At 47.2% G+C, this 24774-nt stretch overlaps 1 protein-coding gene across 1 annotated transcript in view; it reads right to left on the bottom strand.

Annotated features, from left to right (window-relative positions):
- The window catches only part of SLIT1 (slit guidance ligand 1), a 425670-nt gene that overhangs the window by 39096 nt on the left and 361800 nt on the right, over window positions 1-24774 (bottom strand). The window contains exons 9-12 of the mRNA XM_063962354.1: window positions 20411-20558; window positions 11301-11372; window positions 9770-9841; window positions 8125-8196 (exon numbers count right to left, since the gene is read on the bottom strand). Coding sequence (XP_063818424.1) covers window positions 8125-8196; window positions 9770-9841; window positions 11301-11372; window positions 20411-20558 — 364 coding nt within the window. The remainder of the gene's footprint in view (window positions 1-8124; window positions 8197-9769; window positions 9842-11300; window positions 11373-20410; window positions 20559-24774) is intronic.

Raw genomic sequence — 24774 nt, 5'->3', positions numbered from 1 at the left:
ATAATCTTCAATACCTTTGGTATGAGAGGCAGAGGAGGAAACACATATACTGATTTGTACACCCAAGGTGTTACCAGTGCGTCCACAGCTATTGCCTGTGGATCTCTTGACCTGGCGCAATACTTGTCCAGTTTCTTGTTGAGGCGAGACGCCATCATGTCTACCATTGGTCTTTCCCAACAGTTTATTAGCATGTGGAAGACTTCTGGATGAAGACCCCACTCTCCCGGGTGAATATCGTGTCTGCTGAGGAAGTCTGCTTCCCAGTTGTCCACGCCCGGGAAGAACACTGCTGACAGTGCTATTACGTGATTTTCCGCCCAGCGAAGAATCTTGGCAGCTTCTGCCATTGCACTCCTGCTTCTTGTGCCGCCCTGTCTGTTTACATGGGCGACCGCCGTGATGTTGTCCGACTGAATCAACACCGGTTTTCCTTGCAGGAGTGGTTCCGCCTGGCTTAGAGCATTTTAGATTGCTCTTAGTACCAGAATGTTTATGTGAAGAGACTTTTCCAGGTTCGTCCATACCCCCTGGAAGTTTCTTCCTTGTGTGACTGCTCCCCAGCCTCTCAGGCTGGCGTCCGTGGTCACCAGGATCAAATCCTGTATGCCGAATCTGCGGCCCTCCAATAGATGAGCCTTTTGCAACCACCACAGAAGATATACCCTTGTCCTTGGCGACAGGGTTATTCGCAGGTGCATCTGAGGATGCGACCCTGACCATTTGTCCAACAGATCCCTTTGGAAAATTCTTGCATGGAATCTGCCGAATGGAATTGCTTCGTAAAAAGCCACCATTTTTCCCAGGACTCTTGTGCATTGATGTACAGACACCTTTCCTGGTTTTAGGAGGTTCCTGACAGGTCGGATAACTCCTTGGCTTTTTCCTCGGGAAGAAAAACCTTTTTCTGAACCGTGTCCAGAATCATCCCTAGGAACAGCAGACGTATCGTCGGAAAACAGCTGCGATTCTTGGAATATTTAGAATCCAGTCGTGCCGTCGAAGAACTACTTTAGATAGTGCTCTTCCGACCTCCAACTGTTCTCTGGAACTTGCCCTTTTTAGGTCGTGCAAGTAAGGGATAATTTAGATGCCTTTTTTCTTTGAAGAAACATCTTTTCGGCCATTACCTTGGTAAAAAGGCCCGGGGTGCCGTGGATAATTCAAACGGCATCGTCTGAAACTGATATTGACAGTTCTGTACCACGAACCAGAGGTACCCTTGATGAGAAGGACAAAATTTGGACATGGAGGTAATCCTTGATGTCCAGGGACACCATATAGTCCCCTTTTTTCCGGTTCGCTATCACTGCTCTGAGTGACTTTATCTCGATTTGAACCTTTTATGTAAGTGTTCAAAACATTTTAGATTTAGACTATGTGTCACCAAGCCGTCTGGCTTCAGTACCACCATATAGTGTGGAAAAATAATACCCTTTTCCTTGTCGTAGGAGGGGTACTTTGATTATCACCTGCTGGATATACAGCTTGTGAATTGTTTCCAATGCTGCCTCCCTGTCGGAGGGAGCCGTTGGTAAAGCAGACTTCAGGAACCTGCGAGGAGAAGATGTCTCGACTCTCCAATCTTTACCCCTGGGATAATACTCGTACGATCTAGGGGTCAACTTGCGAGTGATCCCACTGCGCCCTGAGACTCTTGAGACTACCCCCCCACCTTGAGTCCGCTTGCACGGCCCCAGCGTCATGCTGAGGACTTGGCAGACGCGGTGGAGGGCTTCTTTTCCTGGGAAAGGGCTGCCTGCTGCAGTCTACTTCCCTTACCTCTATGTCTGGGCAGATATGACTGGCCTTTTGCCTGCATGCCCTCATGGGAAAGGAAAGATTGAGGCTGAAAAGACGGTGTCTTTTTTAGCTGAGATGTAACTTGGGGTAAAAAAGGTTGGATTTCCCAGCTGTTGCTGTGGTCCCCAGGTCCGATGGACCGACCCCCAAATAACTCCTTCCCTTTATACAGCAATACTTCCATCTGCCGTATGGGATCTGTATCACCTGACCACTGTCGTGTCCCTGACATCTTCTGGGAGATATGGACAACGCACTTATCTTGATGCCAGAGAGCAAATATCCCTCTGTGCATCTCACATACATATATATAGAATGCATCCTATTAAATGCTCTACATGAATAAAATATTTTCAGTCAGGGAATCCGACCAAGCCAACCCAGCACTGCATCTCCAGGCTGATGGCGATCGCTGGTCGCAGTATAACCACCGTATGTGTGTATATACTTTTTAGGATATTTTTCCAGCTTCCTATCAGCTGGCTCCTTGAGGGCGGCCGTATCTGGAGACGGTAACGCCACTTGATAAGCGTGTGAGCGCCTTATCACCCTAAGGGGTGTTTCCCAACGTACCCTAATTTCTGGCGGGAAAGGGTATAACGCCAATATTTGCTATCGGGGTAACCCTACGCATCCTCACACACTTCATTTTATTTTATCTGATTCAGGAAAAACTACAGGTAGTTTTTTCACTCCCACATAATACCCTTTCTTGTGGTACTTGTAGTATCAGAAACACGTAACACCTCCTTCATTGCCCTTAACGTGTGGCCCTAATGAGAAATACGTTTGTTTATTCACCGTCGACACTGTATTCAGTGTCCGTGTCTGTGTCTGTGTCGACCGACTGAGGTAAATGGGCGTTTTTTAAAACCCCTGACGGTGTTTCTGAGACGCCTGGACCGGTCCTAATAGATTGTCGGCCGTCTCATGTCGTCAACCGACCTTGCAGCGTGTTGACATTCTCACGTAATTCTCTAAATAAGCCATCCATTCCGGTGTCGACTCCCTAGAGAGTGACATCACCATTACAGGCAATTTCTCCGCCTCCTCACCAACATCGTCCTCATACATGTCGACACACACGTACCGACACATAGCACACACACCGGGAATGCTCTGACAGAGGACAGGACCCACTAGCCCTTTGGGGAGACAGAGGGAGAGTCTGCCAGCACACACCAAAAACGCTATAATTATATAGGGACAACCTTATATAAGTGTTTCTCCCTTATAGCATCTTTTATATATATACAATATCGCCAAAATCAGTGCCCCCCCTCTCTGTTTTAACCCTGTTTCTGTAGTGCAGTGCAGGGGAGAGCCTGGGAGCCTTCTCTCCAGCTTTTCTGTGAGAGAAAATGGCGCTGTGTGCTGAGGAGATAGGCCCCGCCCCTTTTTCGGCGGGCTCGTCTCCCGCTATTTTTGAAGTTAGGCAGGGGTTAAATATCTCCATATAGCCTCTGTGGGCTATATGTGAGGTATTTTTTGCCTCTAATAAGGTTTTTATTTGCCTCTCAGAGCGCCCCCCCCAGCGCTCTGCACCCTCAGTGACTGTTGTGTGAAGTGTGCTGAGAGGAAAATGGCGCACAGCTGCAGTGCTGTGCGCTACCTTTATGAAGACTCAGGAGTCTTCAGCCGCCGATTTTGGACCTCTTCTCTCTTCAGCGTCTGCAAGGGGGCCGGCGGCGCGGCTCCGGTGACCATCCAGGCTGTACCTGTGATCGTCCCTCTGGAGCTAGTGTCCAGTAGCCAAGCAGCAAATCCACTCTGCACGCAGGTGAGTTCACTACTTCTCCCCTAAGTCCCTCGTTGCAGTGATCCTGTTGCCAGCAGGACTCACTGTAAGGTAAAAAACCTAAGCTAAACTTTCTCTAAGCAGCTCTTTAGGAGAGCCACCTAGATTGCACCCTTCTCGTTCGGGCACAAAATCTAACTGGAGTCTGGAGGAGGGTCATAGGGGGAGGAGCCAGTGCACACCACCTGATCTGGTAAAAGCTTTACTTTTTTGTGCCCTGTCTCCTGCGGAGCCGCTATTCCCCATGGTCCTTTCAGGAACCCCAGCATCCACTTAGGACGATAGAGAAAGGTGGATTTTCCAGCTGTTGCCGTGGCCACCAGGTCCGATGGACCGACCCCAAACAACTCCTCCCCTTCATACGGCAATACTTCCATGTGCCGTTTGGAATCTGCATCACCTGACCACTGTCGTGTCCATAAACATCTTCTGGCAGATATGGACATCGCACTTACTCTTGATGCCAGAGTGCAAATATCCCTCTGTGCATCTCGCATATATAGAAATGCATCCTTTAAATGCTCTATAGTCAATAAAATACTGTCCCTGTCAAGGGTATCAATATTTTCAGTCAGGGAATCCGACCAAGCCACCCCAGCGCTGCACATCCAGGCTGAGGCGATCGCTGGTCGCAGTATAACACCAGTATGTGTGTATATACTTTTTAGGATATTTTCCAGCCTCCTATCAGCTGGCTCCTTGAGGGCGGCCGTATCTGGAGACGGTAACGCCACTTGTGATAAGCGTGTGAGCGCCTTCATTTAAATTATCTGATTCAGGAAAAACTACAGGTAGTTTTTTCACACCCCACATAATACCCTTTTTTGTGGTACTTGTAGTATCAGAAATATGTAACACCTCCTTCATTGCCCTTAACATGTAACGTGTGGCCCTAAAGGAAAATACGTTTGTTTCTTCACCGTCGACACTGGAGTCAGTGTCCGTGTCTGTGTCGACCGACTGAGGTAAATGGGCGTTTTAAAGCCCCTGACGGTGTTTGAGACGCCTGGACATGTACTAATTTGTTTGCCGGCCGTCTCATGTCGTCAACCGACCTTGCAGCGTGTTGACATTATCACGTAATTTCCTAAATAAGCCATCCATTCTGGTGTCGACTCCCTAGAGAGTGACATCACCATTACAGGCAATTGCTCCGCCTCCTCACCAACATCGTCCTCATACATGTCGACACACACGTACCGACACACAGCACACACACAGGGAATGCTCTGATAGAGGACAGGACCCCACTAGCCCTTTGGGGAGACAGAGGGAGAGTTTGCCAGCACACACCAAAACGCTATAATTATACAGGGACAACATTTATATAAGTGTTTTCCCTTATAGCATCTTAATATATAATCATATCGCCAAATAAGTGCCCCCCCTCTCTGTTTTAACCCTGTTTCTGTAGTGCAGTGCAGGGGAGAGCCTGGGAGCCTTCCCTCCAGCAGTTCTGTGAGGGAAAATGGCGCTGTGTGCTGAGGAGAATAGGCCCCGCCCCCTTTTCGGCGGGCTTCTTCTCCCGTTTTTCTGACAACCTGGCAGGGGTTAAATACATCCATATAGCCCCAGAGGCTATATGTGATGTATTTTTAGCCAGTATAGGTACTTTCATTGCTGCCCAGGGCGCCCCCCCCAGCGCCCTGCACCCTCAGTGACCGTTGGTGTGAAGTGTGCTGAGAGCAATGGCGCACAGCTGCAGTGCTGTGCGCTACCTCATGAAGACTGAGAAGTCTTCAGCCGCCGATTTCTGGACCTCTTCTCTCTTCAGCATCTGCAAGGGGGTCGGCGGCGCGGCTCCGGTGACCCATCCAGGCTGTACCTGTGATCGTCCCTCTGGAGCTAGTGTCCAGTAGCCTAAGAAGCCAATCCATCCTGCACGCAGGTGAGTTCACTTCTTCTCCCCTAAGTCCCTCGTTGCAGTGAGCCTGTTGCCAGCAGGACTCACTGAAAATAAAAAACCTAATAAAACTTTTACTCTAAGCAGCTCTTTAGGAGAGCCACCTAGATTGCACCCTTCTCGGCCGGGCACAAAAACCTAACTGAGGCTTGGAGGAGGGTCATAGGGGGAGGAGCCAGTGCACACCACCTGATCCTAAAGCTTTTACTTTTGTGCCCTGTCTCCTGCGGAGCCGCTATTCCCCATGGTCCTGACGGAGTCCCCAGCATCCACTTAGGACGTCAGAGAAAGTATCTGCGGCCTTTAGCGTTTTTCAAACATTATTTTTTAAAGACAGAGGGAGGCATTCCGAGTTGATCGCTCGCAAGCAGTTTTTAGCAGTCATGCAAACGCTATGCCGCCGCACACTGGGAGTGTTTTGAGCTTAGCAGAAGTGCAAACGAAAGGATCGCAGAGCGGCGGCAAAGTTTTTTTGTGCAGTTTTAGAGTAGCTCAAAACCTACTCAGCGCTTGCGATCACTTCAGACCGTTCAGTTCCTGTTTTGACGTCACGAAACACGCCCTACCACACCTGCGTTTTTCCTGGCACGCCTGCCTTTTTTCGAACAGTCCCTGAAAACAGTCAGTTGACACCCAGAAACACCCTCTTCCTGTCAATCACTCTGCGGTCAGCAGTGCGACTGAAAAGCTTTGCTAGACCTTGTGTGAAACTATATCGTTCTTTGTAATAGTACGTTGCGCGTGCGCATTGCGCCGCATACGCATGCGCAGAAGTGCTGTTTTTTTACCTGATTGCTGCACAGCGAACGAATGCAGCTAGCGATCAACTTGGAATGACCCCCAGAATTGGATCATTTCAGGAATTCTTACCACTGACCAACACAAAGGTGTATCTTTATTAATGATCGGGTTCTAGACCAGATAATTATAATGTCTTATCTCTGCTTATTGTGCCAATAAGAAATGATATGCCGCTGGGATGTGTTAATAATTGCTCATAGGTACTGGGTCTCTGATAGGAGCCCGTCCTTACAGTGTGCTAGAAGTTCCCCAAAAGCTTTTGTTTCGGGGGATATACCGCAAATATTACTTGGTCAGTAGGCTCCAAAATATTCAATGAAAAATTCAAAATAAAAAGCTATTTCTTAATCACAATAAGAAACAAATATTAAATTTTGCTAGGCTACAACTAAACCCCCACCAAAAAGCCTAGAGCAATTAGGGTGAGATTTATCAAAGCTGGGAGACGACAAAGTGGAGAGAGAGATAGTACCAACCAATCAGCTCCTGTCGTCTTTTTAGCACAGCATGTAACGTGGCAGTTAGGAGCTGATTGGTTATTACTTTATTTCTCTCCACTTTCTCTCCAAGCTTTTGCGTGTTGCTTGGAGTCCAGAAGGGTACAATTTACAGTAGGTGCTACAGTTGCTCTAGAAACAAATTCCCCATGTTGGTAACAGGTCCCACATGTGGTCAGTGCATTTCCAAATCTTTGAGCTTCATCACAAAGATCAAAGAAAATACAACCTAACGGTTTTTGAAACACAGGAAGGTAATAAGAGGATTCTGAAAACTTTTATTATCCCTCAGGGTATCATCAGGGGCCCACAACAAAGAGATGGGGAGATTATTGCACAACTGGAATAGAGGTAGAAGGTAATTTGTTACGGAGGGCCAACAATATGGCATCAGCACCTCTAATGGAGACTGTATATGGGACAAGAACAGCCCAGGTACTGCGGGAGTCAAAAGGAAAACCATTGTCTCATTTGAAATCATGTAGGAGAACGTCACCTTCAGACCACGTGGAGAGGGATCCTACAACAGTAGTCAATTATTGTCTGTTTCATATTTGCAATTAGGATAAAGTTGTTTTCAAACAGTGATCTTTTATATTTGAAGTTGAGTATTTGGTGTGAAGCAATGGTAAGAATTCCCCTGTAATCCGTTTTACCAGACACACTTTTCCAATAACCCTCTGTATGGGCAGGGTCATTGAGACATCCACGGTGCCCCGGTACTGAGGGGGTGTGGCCCATACTGGGACGCCACGCCCCATCCCAAAAAGCTCATTATAAAATACTACATGCTACACAGTGCAAAGGAGGACATGTCCCCCTCAGCAGCTGGCCTGGGCACCTTATCAGGCCTGGGCCCAGATAATTAATAATCCCCCACCCCTTTTCAGCACCCTTGTGTAGAGGCTATGAATATACTTCAGAGGGGACATGTCTGCCACCACTTTGCCTGCTTGATCATATTTCTGGACCCTTTTGGAATATCCACACTCTTACTGATGTCGCACGTAATCCCTCACTGCTAGACTCAACCTCTGTGCTACTGTGTTGTGGGAAGACGATCACCACTCAGTAAGATTGACCGAAGAGGATTGAGAGGAGATTAAGGTTTGTGGGGGTAAAGGAAGTAAAACAATGGCACCTTTACTGAATTGTCAGCGCTGTAGCTAGCTTTACTCCCTCACAGAAACCATGCAGTCTAGGGTCCATTAATAAGAAAAGTGCGGACAGCCATCCCTTCTATTACACATTAAACAAATGGGGTCACATCAGAGGATTCTGGGAGAAACATGCACATGAAATCTAAATAAACCCTTACTTACAGAAGCTGCAACGCATGGAGACCAGTAAACACACCTTTAGGAAGGTCTGTAATCTTGTTGCCATATAAAACCCTAAAAAAAAATGCAGAACATTGTATTAACTTATCTCTAATGCATCAATTCCAAAATATGCCTGCACGTCAAAGCCCGCATGTATCACTTACTACATGCAGGTTATAAGCTTACAGTGGGGGGAAATTGTTTTTCGCTCATTTTCAGTGCAGCTGATATGTCAAACTGTAACTAATTGGATTGGACAGGGAAATATGTGTATTTAACAGAATCTCTATAACTATGCTGTAATTATTTCACAGAAATAAAAGATTAGCACATTATTTAGTGGTCAAGAGATTCCTGCTTGGTGACTGATAATTGCTTTACACTTGCATCACCTTGTGAACGGGGCAAAACAGGTCGAGAGAATCTGGGAAAATCTATTAATACATGCGCGAACATTCCAAGCACATACTATATTTAGCTGGGCTAATTAATGCACCAGGTCTTTGGAGGTAAATATACAAATTAGATTAGATATAATTCTCATCTCTCTGAAGCATATGTACTGTATATAGAATTTAGCAGAGACAAGCAGAATTTAAAATTTCTGCAAATACTGTTTATTTATTATTACGTTAATAAATCACTACCCAATGGTCACATTGCAGGAAGGACTGAAATTGTAGGGGAAGGGGGGGGATGAAGGTAGACGGGGTCTGATTTTTGTTGTTGTGGCACTTGTTAAATATGTGGGCACCACATTATCAGCAGCTCAGTGCGAGCAGATCCCGTATGTCCGGGAACGGGTTGGTGGGGCTGAGCTCAGGTTCAGGATTAAAGCAGGTGACCAAAGCAGTCAATCTTAGTTGAGTTGCAACCAGTGGCGGCTAAGGGTGGGGCTGCAGCGCAGTCCAAAATTCAAATTGGGGAACCACCAACTGCCAGTGAGTCAGTTTGGAGTGGCAGTTGGAGGCGGTTTGTGTGGCTCCCCTATTTGAATTGAAAGAAACTCATTTTGGGCAACTTCAGTAGCAGAGGAAGAAGACACATTGTTGAACATGAGGCTAATTGAATATATCCACTTCTTCAATAATGTTAATAATCAGCTTTAGCAGGAGTCACCTCACTCTCGGCAGCAGGTTAGTAATAAATTAAACATAATACAACTAATCAAGATAAAACACTTCTAGCATTCTTTTTTTACAGGTTTATAAATCACAGAGCCTTTTTAGAGACTTTTTAATCAGGTTTCCTCTGAATGAAGTTCTAATTAACATGAAAGGCAAAGCTGCCGTTTCTCATCAGTTTCCAGCCCACATAGAGCCGCTGCATTAAAATTCACATTTGCAGTGCAGCCATCCCAAACATTATTGTATTAAAGTCCCTCTCCGGAGTAAATGGGTTTTTTTTTTGCCGCCGCCACAAGAGCTGCGGCCACTGATAGGAGAGATTTATTTTCCTGGTGTAAAACACTCAGCATTTAATACCGAGCATAATGCAATTCTTAAATAGAAATTACATTAGGAATCTGCATTACATAAGAGAGGGCCTGCCAGCGTGTACCATGAGATCATGTATTACAGATATGTCTGCGGCATTCTCCACTTAATTTAATTTTGTCCTGTGGCCCCTTCTGAATTCAACTCACAGGGAATTAAGGGAACGCAGGCCGTGGAAAGCATCAGGGGCAATCTCTGAGATCTGGTTGTTACTGAGGTCTCTGAAAAATGAAGAAAAAAATAATAAGTATTAAATTGAATGCAGAAAAGAAACTTTGTAATGTAAAACAGCAGCTGGCGGCCTTACAAGCGTGCACTTCTCTTACATAACACATGCACCGATAGAGTACAAAACTGCACTGTGATACCAACCAATCAGCTCACAACTGTCAGTTTTCCAAACACGGCCTATAACATGGCAGTTAGTAGCTGGCTGGTTGGCAATTGATCACTCTCCAAAGCTTGATAAATCTGGGCCTATGTGTTACCGCTCTGTAGGAACAGTTGGATGTGAAATCTCCTGCAAACAGCTATCGCTGCAGACAGCAGTCCCTCTTATTGTTAATGGGGACGCAAACAGCAATCGCTGCAGACAGCAGTCCCTCTTATTGTTAATGGGGACTGCAGTCTGATCCTTATGTAACAAGCTCGAAAAAGTGTACCTTTTTCAGCGCTTGGTCCTCATTCTCAGATGGCTTTTTTGTCTATGAAGGCAATGTCGGAGGAGATCGCTCTAATGATCCCTCTCCAGCACACTCCGTCGACTGCCAAGGACTTTCAAGTCTCTCATTGTGCGCACGCTCAGTGCCAGTCACTATGGAGGAGCCTTTTGAAAACACGAAAGACTCCTCCAATGTGCCGGGACGTATTTCACAGGGACAGCACTTAAGGAGAGATGTACTAAGCAGTGAAAAGAGCGGAGAAGTGAGCCAGTGGAGAAGTTTCCCTTGGCAACCAATCAGCATTGAAGTAACATTGATAATTTGCATACTATAAAATTATACAGAGCAGCTGATTGGTTGCCATGGGCAACTTCTCCACTGGCTCAATTTCCACTCTTTTCACTGCTTAGTACATCTCTCCCTTAACCTAAAGCACTGTACCTGTAGAAATTGTTAGTACATAGTGGAGATAATCAAATAAAGAGACTATCATACCCACTGAAATATAGACACTTCTGCAATTTTTAGTACATATGCCACTAAATCTAACTGGTTGCTATAGGCAACATCTCCACTTGTCCTATTTAGAAGGTTTGATACATCACCCCCTAATTGCCCACAATGGCAGAACTACCACTTCTGTCAGGTTTGCCCACAGACGTTTGCCCACATATGACCTAACCTGACAGAGTCTGTGCCCACGCTGTGTGCGGCCGTGTACATCTCTGTAGGTACTGACAAAATTACTGAGTTGTATAAAGTTCCAACAGGATCACGTTTTACGTATGCTGGGTAAATAAATCAAAGAATCTAAAGAACTCTGTTTCTGTCTCAAAACTACCTACAGACACGGTTCAATTGTCTTTTTTTTTACCTTCTGGGCTGCAGAGTGCTATGTCCACTCTGAGGGACAGGGTGGGAAGTGAGGCAAGCGGCCATTTTAATACTCTGGCTTAAATGCAATAGTCCCATACAATGATGACTGTGAAGGGAATTCGTTTTTTTGTATTATACTTACATCCTGCGAAGCTTCTTATACGGAGAAAATGCCCCGGGCGGTACCGACTTGATTCCATTCAACTCCAAACGTCTAGAGAAAAAAAACGTGAAAAACATTGAATACTGGGCGGAGTTGTGGTTTCCCTTATGCGCTGAGTACGGAGCGCACACGATCACTTTCCGATGTCTAACTTGTACATGTCTTGAGGTAACTTTTATAACATGCATTGTTCTTTTCTCCAGATCCCCGTCCCTGCTGTGACTTCTAGCCATAGACGTTATTACACTACACTTGCTTATCAATCCACAGGTATGTTATATACACAAAAGTGCCTCATGACTAGGGTTACCACCTCATCCCTATAATTCTGGACACATACTAATTACCCAGGTTCTGTGGCTGAGTAAAACCAGGTGAAATGGAGTCTTGAAGTCAGCCAGCCACAGAACCTGTGTATTTAATGTGTCCAGAATTAAGGGGATGAGGTGGTAACCCTACCCATGACTTTTATATGATGTATGACCGGACTGACGGACTAAAGCGCAGGTTTACAAAAGTAATGGTGTTGCCCATAGCAACCAAGTTTCTAGCATGTACAGAACAAAAATAAGAATTTACTTACCGATAATTCTATTTCTCATAGTCCGTAGTGGATGCTGGGGACTCCGTCAGGACCATGGGGAATAGCGGGCTCCGCAGGAGACAGGGCACATCTAAAAAAGCTTTTAGGTCACATGGTGCGTACTGGCTCCTCCCCCTATGACCCTCCTCCAAGCCTCAGTTAGGTACTGTGCCCGGACGAGCGTACACAATAAGGAAGGATCTTGAATCCCGGGTAAGACTCATACCAGCCACACCAATCACACCATACAACTTGTGATCTGAACCCAGTTAACAGTATGATAACAAAACGAAGTAGCCTCTAAAAAGATGGCTCACAACAATAATAACCCGATTTTTGTAACAATAACTATGTACAAGTATTGCAGACAATCCGCACTTGGGATGGGCGCCCAGCATCCACTACGGACTATGAGAAATAGAATTATCGGTAAGTAAATTCTTATTTTCTCTAACGTCCTAGTGGATGCTGGGGACTCCGTCAGGACCATGGGGATTATACCAAAGCTCCCAAACGGGCGGGAGAGTGCGGATGACTCTGCAGCACCGAATGAGAAAACTCCAGGTCCTCTGTAGCCAGAGTATCAAATTTGTAAAATTTTACAAACGTGTTCTCCCCTGACCACGTAGCTGCTCGGCAAAGTTGTAATGCCGAGACTCCTCGGGCAGCCGCCCAAGATGAGCCCACCTTCCTTGTGGAGTGGGCCTTTACAGATTTAGGCTGTGGCACGCCTGCCACAGAATGTGCAAGTTGGATTGTGCTACAGATCCAACGTGCAATCGTCTGTTTAGACGCAGGAGCACCCATCTTGTTGGGTGCATACAATGTAAACAACGAGTCAGTTTTTCTGACTCCAGCTGTCCTTGAAATATATATTTTTAATGCTCTGACAACGTCCAGTAACTTGGAGTCCTCCAAGTCGCTAGTAGCCGCAGGCACCACAATAGGCTGGTTTAAGTGAAATGCCGAAACCACCTTAGGGAGAAATTGAGGACGCGTCCTCAATTCTGCCCTGTCCGAATGGAATATCAGATATGGGCTCTTGTATGACAAAGCTGCCAACTCTGAAACTCTCCTGGCAGAAGCCAGGGCCAACAGCATGGTTACCTTCCATGTAAGGTATTTTAATTCTACCGATTTTAACGGCTCAAACCAATGAGATTTGAGAAAATTTAGAACCACGTTCAAATCCCACGGTGCCACTGGAGGCACTATTGGGGGTTGTATATGTAGTACACCTTTGACAAAAGTTTGTACTTCAGGCACTGACGCCAATTCCTTCTGGAAGAAAATTGATAAGGCCGAAATTTGAACTTTAATAGACCCCAATTTTAGGCCCATAGACAATCCTGCTTGCAGGAAATGTAAGAATCGACCCAATTGAAATTCTTCCGTTGGAGCCTTCTTGGCCTCACACCACGCAACATATTTTCGCCAAATGCGGTGATAATGTTGTACAGTCACTTCCTTCCTAGCCTTAATCAAGGTAGGAATAACTTCCTCTGGAATGCCCTTTTCTTTTAGAATCCGGCGTTCAACCGCCATGCCGTCAAACGCAGACGCGGTAAGTCTTGGAACATACAAGGTCCCTGCTGAAGCAGATCTCTTCTCAGAGGTAGAGACAACCTTGTTCTTGGTGACAGTGCTATCCGCTGATGCATGTGCAGATGCGATCCGGACCATTTGTCCAGCAGATCCCACTGAAATGTCCGTGCATGGAATCTGCCGAATGGAATCGCTTCGTACGAAGCCACCATCTTTCCCAGGACTCTTGTGCATTGATGTACTGACACCGTTCCTGGTTTTAGGAGGTTCCTGACAAGTTCGGATAACTCCCTTGCTTTTCCCTCCGGGAGAAACACCTTTTTCTGAACCGTGTCCAGAATCATTCCCAGGAACAGCAGACGAGTTGTCGGGGTCAATTGAGATTTTGGAAGATTCAGAATCCACCCGTGTTGCTGGAGCACTACCTGGGTTAGTGCTACACCGACTTCCAGCTGTTCTCTGGACTTTGCCCTTATCAGGAGATCGTCCAAGTAAGGGATAATTAATACGCCTTTTCTTCGTAGAAGAACCATCATTTCGGTCATTACCTTGGTAAAGACCCGAGGGGCCGTAGACAAACCAAACGGCATCGTTTGAAACTGATAATGACAGTCTTGTATCACGAACCTGAGATACCCTTGGTGTGAGGGGTAAATTGGGACATGCAGATAAGCATCCTTTATGTCCAGGGACACCATGAAGTCCCCGTCTTCCAGATTCGCTATCACTGCTCTGAGTGACTCCATTTTGAACTTGAATTTCTGTATGTACAGGTTCAAGGATTTCAGATTTAGAATAGGTCTTACCGAACCGTCCGGCTTCGGTACCACAAATAGTGTGGAATAATACCCCTTTCCCTGTTGTAGGAGGGGTACCTTGACTATCACCTGCTGAGAATACAGCTTGTGAATGGCTTCCAAAACCGACGTCCTTTCTGAGAGAGACGTTGGTAAAGCAGACTTTAGGAACCGGCGAGGGGGAAACCTTTCGAACTCCAGCATGTAACCCTGAGATATTATCTGCAGGACCCACGGGTCCACTTGTGAGTGAGCCCATTGATTGCTGAAAATCTTGAGTCGACCCCCCACCGTTCCTGGGTCCGCTTGTAAAGCCCCAGCGTCATGCTGATGGCTTTGTAGAAGCCGGGGCGGGCTTCTGTTCCTGGGCAGGGGCTGCGTGCTGCCCTTTCTTACCCTTTCCTCTGCCTCTCGGCAGATAAGACTGTCCTTTTGGTCGCTTTTTATAGGAGCGAAAGGACTGCGGCTGAAAAGACGGTGTCTTTTTCTGTTGTGAAGGGGTCTGAGGTAAAAAGGTGGATTTGCCGGCAGTTGCCGTGGTCACCAGGTCCGAAAGACCGACCCCAAACAATTCCTCTCCTTTATATGGCAATACTTCCATATGCCTCTTGGAATCCGCATCACCTGACCACTGTCGCGTCCATAAACTTCTTCTAGCAGATATGGACATCGCGCTTACTCTTGATGCTAGAGTACAAACATCCCTCTGAGCATCTCGCATATAAAGAAAAGCATCCTTTAATTGCTCTAGAGTCAATAAAATACTGTCCCTATCCAGGGTCTCAATATTTTCAGTCAGAGAATCCAACCACACTACCCCAGCACTGCACATCCAGGCTGAGGCTATTGCCGGTCGCAGTATAACACCCGTATGTGTGTATATACTCTTCAGTGTAGTTTCCAGCCTCCTATCTGCTGGATCCTTGAGGGCGGCCGTATCAGGAGACGGCAACGCCACTTGCTTTGATAAACGTGTGAGCGCCTTATCCACCTTAGGGGGTGATTCCCAGCGCGCCCTAACCTCTGGTGGGAAAGGGTATAATGCCAACAACTTCTTTGAAATTAGCATTTTTCTATCGGGGGTAACCCACGCTTCATCACACACATCATTCAATTCCTCTGATTCTGGGAAAAATACAGGTAGTTTTTTCACCCCCCACATAATACCCCTTTTTGAGGTACCAGTAGTATCAGAGAGCTGCAAAGCCTCCTTCATTGCCGTGATCATATAACGTGTGGCCCTATTGGAAAATACGTTTACTTCCTCACCGTCGACACTAGATTCATCTGTGTCGGTACCCGTGTCGACTGACTGAGGTAAGGGACGTTTTACAGCCCCTGACGGTGTCTGAGATGCCTGAACCGGTACTAACTGGTTTGCCGGGCGTCTCATTTCGTCAACTGACTTTTGTAATGTGCTGACATTATCACGTAATTCCATAACCAAAGCCATCCATTCCGGTGTCGACTCCCTAGGGGGTGACATTACCATCATCGGCAATTGCTCTGCCTCCACACCAACTTCGTCCTCATACATGTCGACACACACGTACCGACACACACAGCAGCCACACAGTGAATGCTCTATTGAAGACAGGACCCTCCTAGCCCTTTGGGGAGACAGAGGGAGAGTTTGCCAGCACACACCAAAAGCGCTATACAGTATATAACAACCCTAGAAGGTGTTGTTTTTATATATGCGCTCTCAATATATATTTATATCGCCAATTTATGCCCCCCCTCTCTTTGTTACCCTGTTTCTGTAGTGCAGTGCAGGGGAGAGTCGTGGGAGCCTTCCTCACCAGCGGAGCCGTGCAGGAAAATGGCGCCGAGTGCTGAGGAGAATAAGCTCCGCCCCTTTTCCGGCGGGCTTTTCTCCCGGTTTTTCTAATAAACTGGCCTGGGTTAAATACATACATATAGCCTTAATGGCTATATGTGATGTATTTATTTGCCTCTAAGGTACTCTATATTGCTGCCCAGGGCGCCCCCAGCAGCGCCCTGCACCCTCCGTGACCGAGATCCGTGAGCCGTGTAGCAACAATGGCGCACAGCTGCAGTGCTGTGCGCTACCTCTATGAAGACTGAAGTCTTCTGCCGCCTGTTTCCGGACCTCCGTTCTGCCGTTCTTCAGCGTCTGTAAGGGGGATCGGCGGCGCGGCTCCGGGACGAACCCCAGGCTGACCTGTGTTCCGACTCCCTCTGGAGCTCAGTGTCCAGTAGCCTAAGACTTCAATCCTCCTGCAGGCAGGTGAGTTGCAAGTCTCTCCCCTAAGTCCCTCGTTGCAGTGCTCCTGTCGCCAGCAGGAGACACTGATTAGAAACCTAAAAAAAACTTTTCTAACTAGCTCTTTAAGAGAGCCACCTAGATTGCACCCTCTCGGACGGGCACAAAAACCTAACTGAGGCTTGGAGGAGGGTCATAGGGGGAGGAGCCAGTACGCACCATGTGACCTAAAAGCTTTTTTAGATGTGCCCTGTCTCCTGCGGAGCCCGCTATTCCCCATGGTCCTGACGGAGTCCCCAGCATCCACTAGGACGTTAGAGAAATAAATGTTAGCCGGAATCTGTTTGGTTGCTACGGGTAACACTTCCACTTTTGTAGACCTGCACCATAGCAAACGTACCCCTCAGGCACAAACATTTTCATAGCGCATCATAGAATGGAGCCCATGATAAGGTCACATAGAGCAATGCATGGAGGAGACCCGATAATCACTCCACCTGTACCTATAACCTCTATCCCCCTGCACAGCGCTACACAATGGGGGGTCATTCCGAGTTGATCGCTAGCTGCTTTCGTTCGCTGTGCAGCGATGAGGCAAAAGAATGGCACTTCTGCACATGCGTATGCGGCGCAATGCGCACGCGCGAAGTAATATTACAACGGCCGATGTAGTTTCACACAAGGTCTAGCGAAGCTTTCCAGTCGCACTGCTGGCCGCACAGTGATTGACATGAAGGGGGCGTTTCTGGGTGGCAACTGACCGTTTTCAGAGAGTGTTCGAAAAAACGCAGGCATGCCAGGAAAAATGCAGGTGTGGCTGGGCGAACACAGGGCGTGTTTGTGACGTCAAAACAGGAACTGAACAATCTGCAGTCATCGCAAGCGCTGAGTAGGTATTGAGCTACTCTGAAACTGCACAAAAAAATCATGCCGCCGCTGTGCGATCCTTTCGGTCGCACTTCTGCTAAGCTAAAATACACAGCGGCATAGCGTTTGCACGGCTGCTAAAAACTGCTAGCGAGCGAACAAGTTGGAATGACCCCCAATACACACACAGTATATGCAGCTAGAGGAAACGGTTTGTGTAATCCTGGGTAATGCACTTATATAATGTCCAGTGCTCGGGCTGTGTGGTGGTCTGTGCACTATACACAGAGACCGTCCCCGTGGATAATAAGATTAATGACAAAGTGTAATCGGAAGCACTGAACTGAATCATCAAAGTTGGAAGGAAAAGAGCCCCTGTGTTTTCCAGACACTGAGCTGGACTCCAATCAGTCGAACAACTGGAAATAATTAAGAGGACTTTGAGAGATCACAGGAGAATAAACCTCTCTTATTGCCAGCACTAGTAAACTACATCTAACAGTAACTCCGTAACTGCTGATAAATCTAGTTTACAGGAATGTGTCAACGTTGGCACGGTGACACAGGAGTCAGCATTGCTGCCTTACTGCTCTGGGGTCATCGACACAGTCCCAGGGCCCTTTATGTGTGGAGTTTGTATGTTTGCATATGTCATGTATCTTTTGGATATATGTAAGACATATAAATGGACACCCGGATAAGGTGGCCATGGCAACCAATCAGGTTCATGCTACAATTTTTTCACATTGGCCTGATGCTGCTATCATGTGGAACTTGCAGGTAGCTGGATTTCTGTAAGGGGATTATGCACGCTTGGGCGCTGCATGGGGAAGCACAGCCAGGAAAAGGGCATAGCACAGATAATAAATAGGTATTACGCAGCAATGACTGATTTTAATCTTTACTGGTTCATTTCCCATTGCCAGCACTGCTATTCCATGTAGTGTCCGGTCAGCTCCGCAAGTGACCTTCTCAGTGCTGAAACCAGGCCTTCAGGATCTCCTAATCACTATTCCTTGCTAAGTGTCCCCAGCCTGCGGCAGAGAGGAGTGACCTGTCAGCTGTGCCAATGGTGCACAATGACCCGCGTTAACACTCCATCAATTACACTTAGCGGATGTCAGCAGGAGCCCGTGTAATGATTTGGTGTTATAACAAAGCGTGGGCAATGTGTTCAGCTCCGCCGAGTCTTTCGGCTGCTGGAGCGCAGCTGCGTATTAAACTGAAGCCACTTCAGCTCTCAAGAGGACCAGAGAGCAGAGATGAGCCGCAGCAGAGCATCCTGCGGTAACTGCAGGGGGAAATGGTGTCTGACACTAGGTCTCATTCACATGGGGCCCTGTAATACAGTCTTCAGTGCATCAGCTGCGCTGAAACACGTCTGCAACTAATGTGACAGTCTGGGGGCAGATTAGGGAGAGCCATCGACCATCGATGGTCTATGGCAAGCAGCCTTGCTAAACCATCAATGGTTCTCTATCGATGGATTTAAACTAGTGGTTCTCAAACTCGGTCCTCAGGACCCCACACAGTTCACATTTTCCATGTTACCTAGCTGGGCACAGGTGTGACCAACTGTCACATTTCAAAGATCCACAGGTGACCTGGAAGATATGAACTGTGTGGGGTCCTGAGGACCGAGTTGAGAACCACCGGTTTAAACAAATTGGCCATCGAGGGTACAGTCTTTGATTGCCATCACTAGGGCAGATTAAATTAGCCATGGGACTTAACCACGTGGCTTCAGCTCCTGGGTTTAATTTCTGGAGCTATTCAATTACTGTACTTGCCAATTTCCGGCGACCTAATTCAGATCTGATTGCTAGCAGGAGATCTTTGCACTGCTGCGAACAGGTAGTCGCCGCCCATAGGGGGAGTGTATTTTAGCTGTACAATGTGCGAACGCATGTGTAGCCGAGCTGTACAAACAGATCTTGTGCAGTCTCTGCGCAGCCCAGGACTTACTCAGCCGCTGCGAACACATCAGCCTGTTCGGGACCGGATTTGACGTCAGGAACCCTCCCTGCAAACACTTGGACAGTTTTTCCAAACACTCCCAGAAAACGGTCAGTTGACACCCACAAACGGCTTCTCCCTGTCAATCTCCTTGCGAACGCCCGTGCAAATGGATCCTTCGCACAAACCCATCGCTGAGCGGCGATCCGCTTTGTACCCGTGTGACGCGCCTGCGCATTGCGGTGCATACGCAGTTTAGACCTGATTGGCCGCTGTACGAAAACGCAGCCTAGCGATCAGGTCTGAATTACCCCCCACAAGCGGTAAGCCCACAGCTAACACATGTTAACATACAGCAGCTGTCGGGTTAAGTACCTGGAGCTAAGGAATTACCCCACACACGAAGCCCAAAGGGTGAACAAATTTTTAACTGCAGCTCCTGAGGCAGCTCCCACATGAAGTGCACCCTCTGGGGCTTACTGTGCGGGGTAATGGCAGTGATTGGAGAGCTCAGGACAGAGCTGCAGCGGCACGGTAAGCCCCAAGGCTATTTGAATCTGCCCCAGAGATCTTCCTGCATCGTTAACGATCTGCAAGGCTCCACATTAATGGACCACAGTGGACACCTCCAATTATTCTGCTGGTTGTTCAGTAGGGTTTGCCACCAAAATTACTTTTTTAACCCATGCGAGATGCCTGGTGCGAGTGGGCAGTCAGGTCCTCTGTAACTCTGTTAGATTCGGGCGTCTTTTTGCTGAAAATGCATCCAATCAATAAGCACAACCTGGTGAAGCAGTTTTGTTGCATCTCATTGGGACTAAGATGCATATTGGAGTGAAGAAGACGCTTGCTGCAAGCATGGGACCAAGAAGTGCGTATCTATAGCTGTGCAGGGAAGGTGCTGCAACTGGTGAGAACTCGCTAAGTAGCTACGCAGTAGTATATCAGTGTATTAATGTGAAATGTGCATTAGAAAACTTTTGGTGGCTAGTGCAATATGCTGTGATTTAGTGGTAGAGATGATCAGTTTGAATAAATTAAATTATCCTCTTAATAAAAGGAGATATTTCTACCCTTGTGCATTATGTTATGGAACATATCCAGCAGTGCTTACATTTCCGTCATGGTCTCCGGTAGATTTGCTGGTATGGCAGTCAGACCTTTTCCCCGGCAATCCACAATCCCGTTGCTGCAGGTACACATAGCCGGGCATGACCCTACGGAGAGGCTGCAAATCTGGGCGCTGGGTGGATCAGTCTGACCTGTAGAGAAAGCAAGGAAAGGCACGCTCAGAGAAATGTGAGTACTCAGCCGGAAACAGTGGATAATAGGAAAGTATCTTATCAAGCTGGAAACCACCAGGTATTTATTTGTTACACTACGGACGATGCCATTTTTACTGTATTTTCCCTTTACCCAAAAACAAACTTTGCTGGTCCATTCACTACGCTGCTCCTTTAGTAATACACCGTAATATACCGTACTATGGGGGTCATTCCGAGTTGATCGCACGTAGCAACTTTTTGCTGCTGGTGCGATCAACTAGACGCCGCCTATGGGGGAGTGTATTTTAGCATAGCAGGGCTGCGATCGCTTGTGCAGCCCTGCTATGCTAAAAAAGTTTTATCTAGAACAAGACCAGCCCTGCACCTACTTACCCAGTACAACGGATCCAGTAATGAAGGTCCCGGAATTGACGTCTGACAACCGCCCTCCAAACACCTGGACACGCCGGCGTTCGGATCTCCACGCCGGGAAAACGGTGAGTATCCGCCCCTGAACGCCTCCCCGCTGTCAATCTTCTTGCGATCACGCTAGCGATCACTTTCTTCTGGTCGTTGCCCGGCGACGGCTGTCGCTGGGCAACGACGCGCGTGCGCATTGCGACTGCCGAGCATGCGCATTTATGACCCATTCACACCGCAGCAATAAACCGCTGCGTGCGAATGGGTCGGAATGACCCCCACATGTTAGATATGTGTATTTATTATTATTATCATGCATTTATAAGGCACAACAACAATCTGCAGCGCAGTACAGTGAAGAAGTACAGTATATAAGAAAGACTTAGCAGGACAACAGTCAACGTACTGTACATACAGGATACATAATACCGTACATAAGATATAACAGGCAGGGTATACAATGTGTTATATAGAACATGTCAGAGGCAAGAGATAATGCACAGGTGGATTTAGTACAGAGCTTCCTGCTCGTGAGAGCTTGCAATCTAATGGGATGTATAATGTACTATTAGCCTGTTTATAAATGTTACATATGCATTCTGTCTATTTGATTAACGCTACACATTAACATGACATTTTCTGAATTAATGATATATAAGGAATCTATATATGTCTGTCATAAGTTTTAAGTAACAGTGAAATTTTTTTTGTATTACCACCTAGTCCAGCCTAGGCTGTTAACAACAGGGCGGCTGGGGCAGTCACCAGGGGCCCACACGTACAAGGGGCCCCAACAGATAGCTACATCATCAGTGGGGGGGGAGGGGGGGCACTGTGGCATAATGCGAACTGGGGGCGCTGCAATGTGTATTTACACATTAGAATTTTGAATAACCTTGCCAGTATATCATTATGATCATTTATTGGTATGGGCCCTCACAAGTTAGTTGCCCTGGGGCCCCAAACATACCTTAATCCAGGCCTGAGCCTAAAGATGGTGACACCCATTTGCATACCTCCCAACCTCCTTGAATTTGACAGGACAGTCGCATTTTGCGTGGATCTGTCCCGCCATTACAATGGCCGGAGAGCTGGGAAGGTATATCCAGACATACTCATAAATAGGAACAGCATTAATGAGAGTGTGAACCACCCATGTACTGGAAGGAGCATGCTCAGAGGGCTCCACTGGCACACCTCGTGACATCATGAAGATGCCAGCTTTCACTACATTGGTCCTGAATGATCACATGAACGTCTATAGACCCCGTCATCTAATTTGAATACTACCCAAAGCATTTATGACGGAGAGGGAGGGGCACAACATACCTGCTAAGTGTGCCGCTTTAACCGCGGTCAGCGCATGTGATCCGATTGTCGAGAATTTGGAGCGTACATCCAGCTAGTTAGATCTCTGGCATCCACGGCAATCTTAAGGTGAGGTTAGGGAAAAGGAGGGAGTTCTGTGATATGACTACACTTTGCAATGTGTGAGGAACGGAACAGATTTATACCTAATGACAGGTACACAGGAGTATGGATTAATATGTCCACATACTAAGGGTCATTCAGATGTGGACGCTATTGTGCTGAAATCGCTATTAGGTGCGCACATGTGCAAGGTCTTAAACTGCAATCACATAGGGGGGGGGGGGGGCGGTGATGGGGCGTCAAACTGCATTTTGTGAGTATCGACGCTGGTGTGTCCGGACCGTTTGTGGGGTGGGACGCGGCGACCCAATAGATGGCAGCCCTCCATCTGTCTTTACAGCTAGTCTAGCGGGGAGGGGAGGACACGGCATGCGGGACGGACTTGGCTTATGCTGGGCGTCCACCCCGCATGTCAGTGTAAAGGGTTGTAGTTGTACTGTTTTCCGCACAACTACAACCCATGCTGAATTAGGGGTCTACGATACGTTCGCATGTTGAAGCCCTTCTGCAGTGTCTACGCGCACACAGTGAGATACAACGGCATATGCGAACTCCTCTGTCTGATTGACAGGCAGATGGGGCATCAACGCAATTTTGGGCCGGCGTTGGGGTGGGAGCAGTCCGGACAATGCAGGTGTGTTCGGACCCTTTGGGGGCAGGCTGCAGCGGCTGAATGACGTAACACGCAGCTGCAGCGAGCCTAAACATGACGGGCAGCCAGGCAGAGGGATACCCTTAACATGGGAGCGTTTCGCCGGCTTAGCATGTTAGCAGGAGGGCCCGGCATGTGGAGCGAACTTGCCCTGTGCGGGGCATCCCCCCGCATGCTAGTGTAAAGGGTTGTAGTTGTGCGTCTACAATCCATGCTGAATAAGGCTCTAGGCTCGGACTTGCTATAGCTGCTGCTTCTTTGAAAGCGATAGCGCTGTATAGTAATGCAGAAGGCTGCATCTATTACAAGCAGATACCTCCTGCTTCAATAATGATCCGACCTGCACACTAGGATGCATCACCGGATCTCTCAATCACCATCAGACAGCTTGCGGCACTCATGATGCCACACAAGTTGCCTGTTGCAGAGGCCAGGAAATCTCTGTGCAACCACGGAGATCCCTGCCCCCTCCCCACCTCCAAACGGCGTCAGACTGTCAATCACTGACAGTCTGATGCGGTCCTTGTGTCCTGTATCGCAGGACCCTTCCGCACACATGCAGAACGGGTCCGGTGCATGCGCAAAGTACAGAACATTGGTACTTTACACATCAGGGCGCACAGTAGGGATGGTCATTGGTGGGTTAACATTCGATAATCACCATCGAAGGTACCATTGATGGTTAACCTCAACGGTATAAAATCATCTGCAAGGGAACCATTGATGGTCATCCCTCTTTACAATTCAATAGATTGCTGGCCAATCAGAGCCTGGGTCAGCGCCTCACAGATGTGATGGAGCGCAACTAAGCTCTGTGTCCAGTCACGTCGTAGAAAAAAAACCCACAAAAACCATTGGGTGAGTCTGCACCATCGAAGGCAGGAAACCATCTGGTTCTCTCTCATCGACGGCAAAAGTATTCGACATAGGGCATAGACCATCGATGATTTTAAAACACCGATGGTACTGCAGATGGCCATACCTAGTGCACATCCAACTGGTCCATTATGTGGAAGGTGGCCAGCATGGAAAAAGGTTCTCAGTTCTGCCAGATATACAGCGAAACTCTTATCGCTCTGTTCCTTTAAACCAAGATGTGCTCTTATCTGCATGGCGAGTACCATTTTAAGATGAAAGTGTGCTATAACCTCAAGCAATTTTCTTTTGCAAAGTGCATCCTGCACCGCGGCAAAACCATTTCCATAATTTATCCCAGAATGCAGAACCCAGTAATGACACAACTCGATTTTCAACTGAATTATCTTCTTTTTTTATTATGTATAACCTCCGAAGCGATTTTAAATTGCAAACATAAACGTTAGTAAGATAATTTCACTCTGGAACCCTGAACTCCATTTAATACAGACAAATGACTGGAGAGGAGGATATGGGGAGACAGGACGCGTTGGAATGGAGAACGCATACATTTGAGTTACTTCTGCAGCTTTGATGGAAAAGGAGCTTTAAACGTGTATACGTCTTATTACCATAAATCTAAAAATATAATCTTGTCGGAAAAGTGATAACACGCCTCCTACCCTGATCTAAATCTCCATATATAACTAATTGAGTGCTTTTTACATATGCTCGAAAATAAGAATTTACTTATCGATAATTCTATTTCTCGTAGTCCGTAGTGGATGCTGGGAACTCCGTAAGGACCATGGGGAATAGCGGCTCCGCAGGAGACTGGGCACAAATAGAAAGCTT

Source organism: Pseudophryne corroboree, chromosome 3, assembly GCF_028390025.1.
Source record: "Pseudophryne corroboree isolate aPseCor3 chromosome 3, aPseCor3.hap2, whole genome shotgun sequence".
In the NCBI taxonomy this organism is placed as follows: Eukaryota; Metazoa; Chordata; class Amphibia; order Anura; family Myobatrachidae; genus Pseudophryne; species Pseudophryne corroboree.
This window is presented reverse-complemented; position numbering and strand designations above follow the sequence as displayed.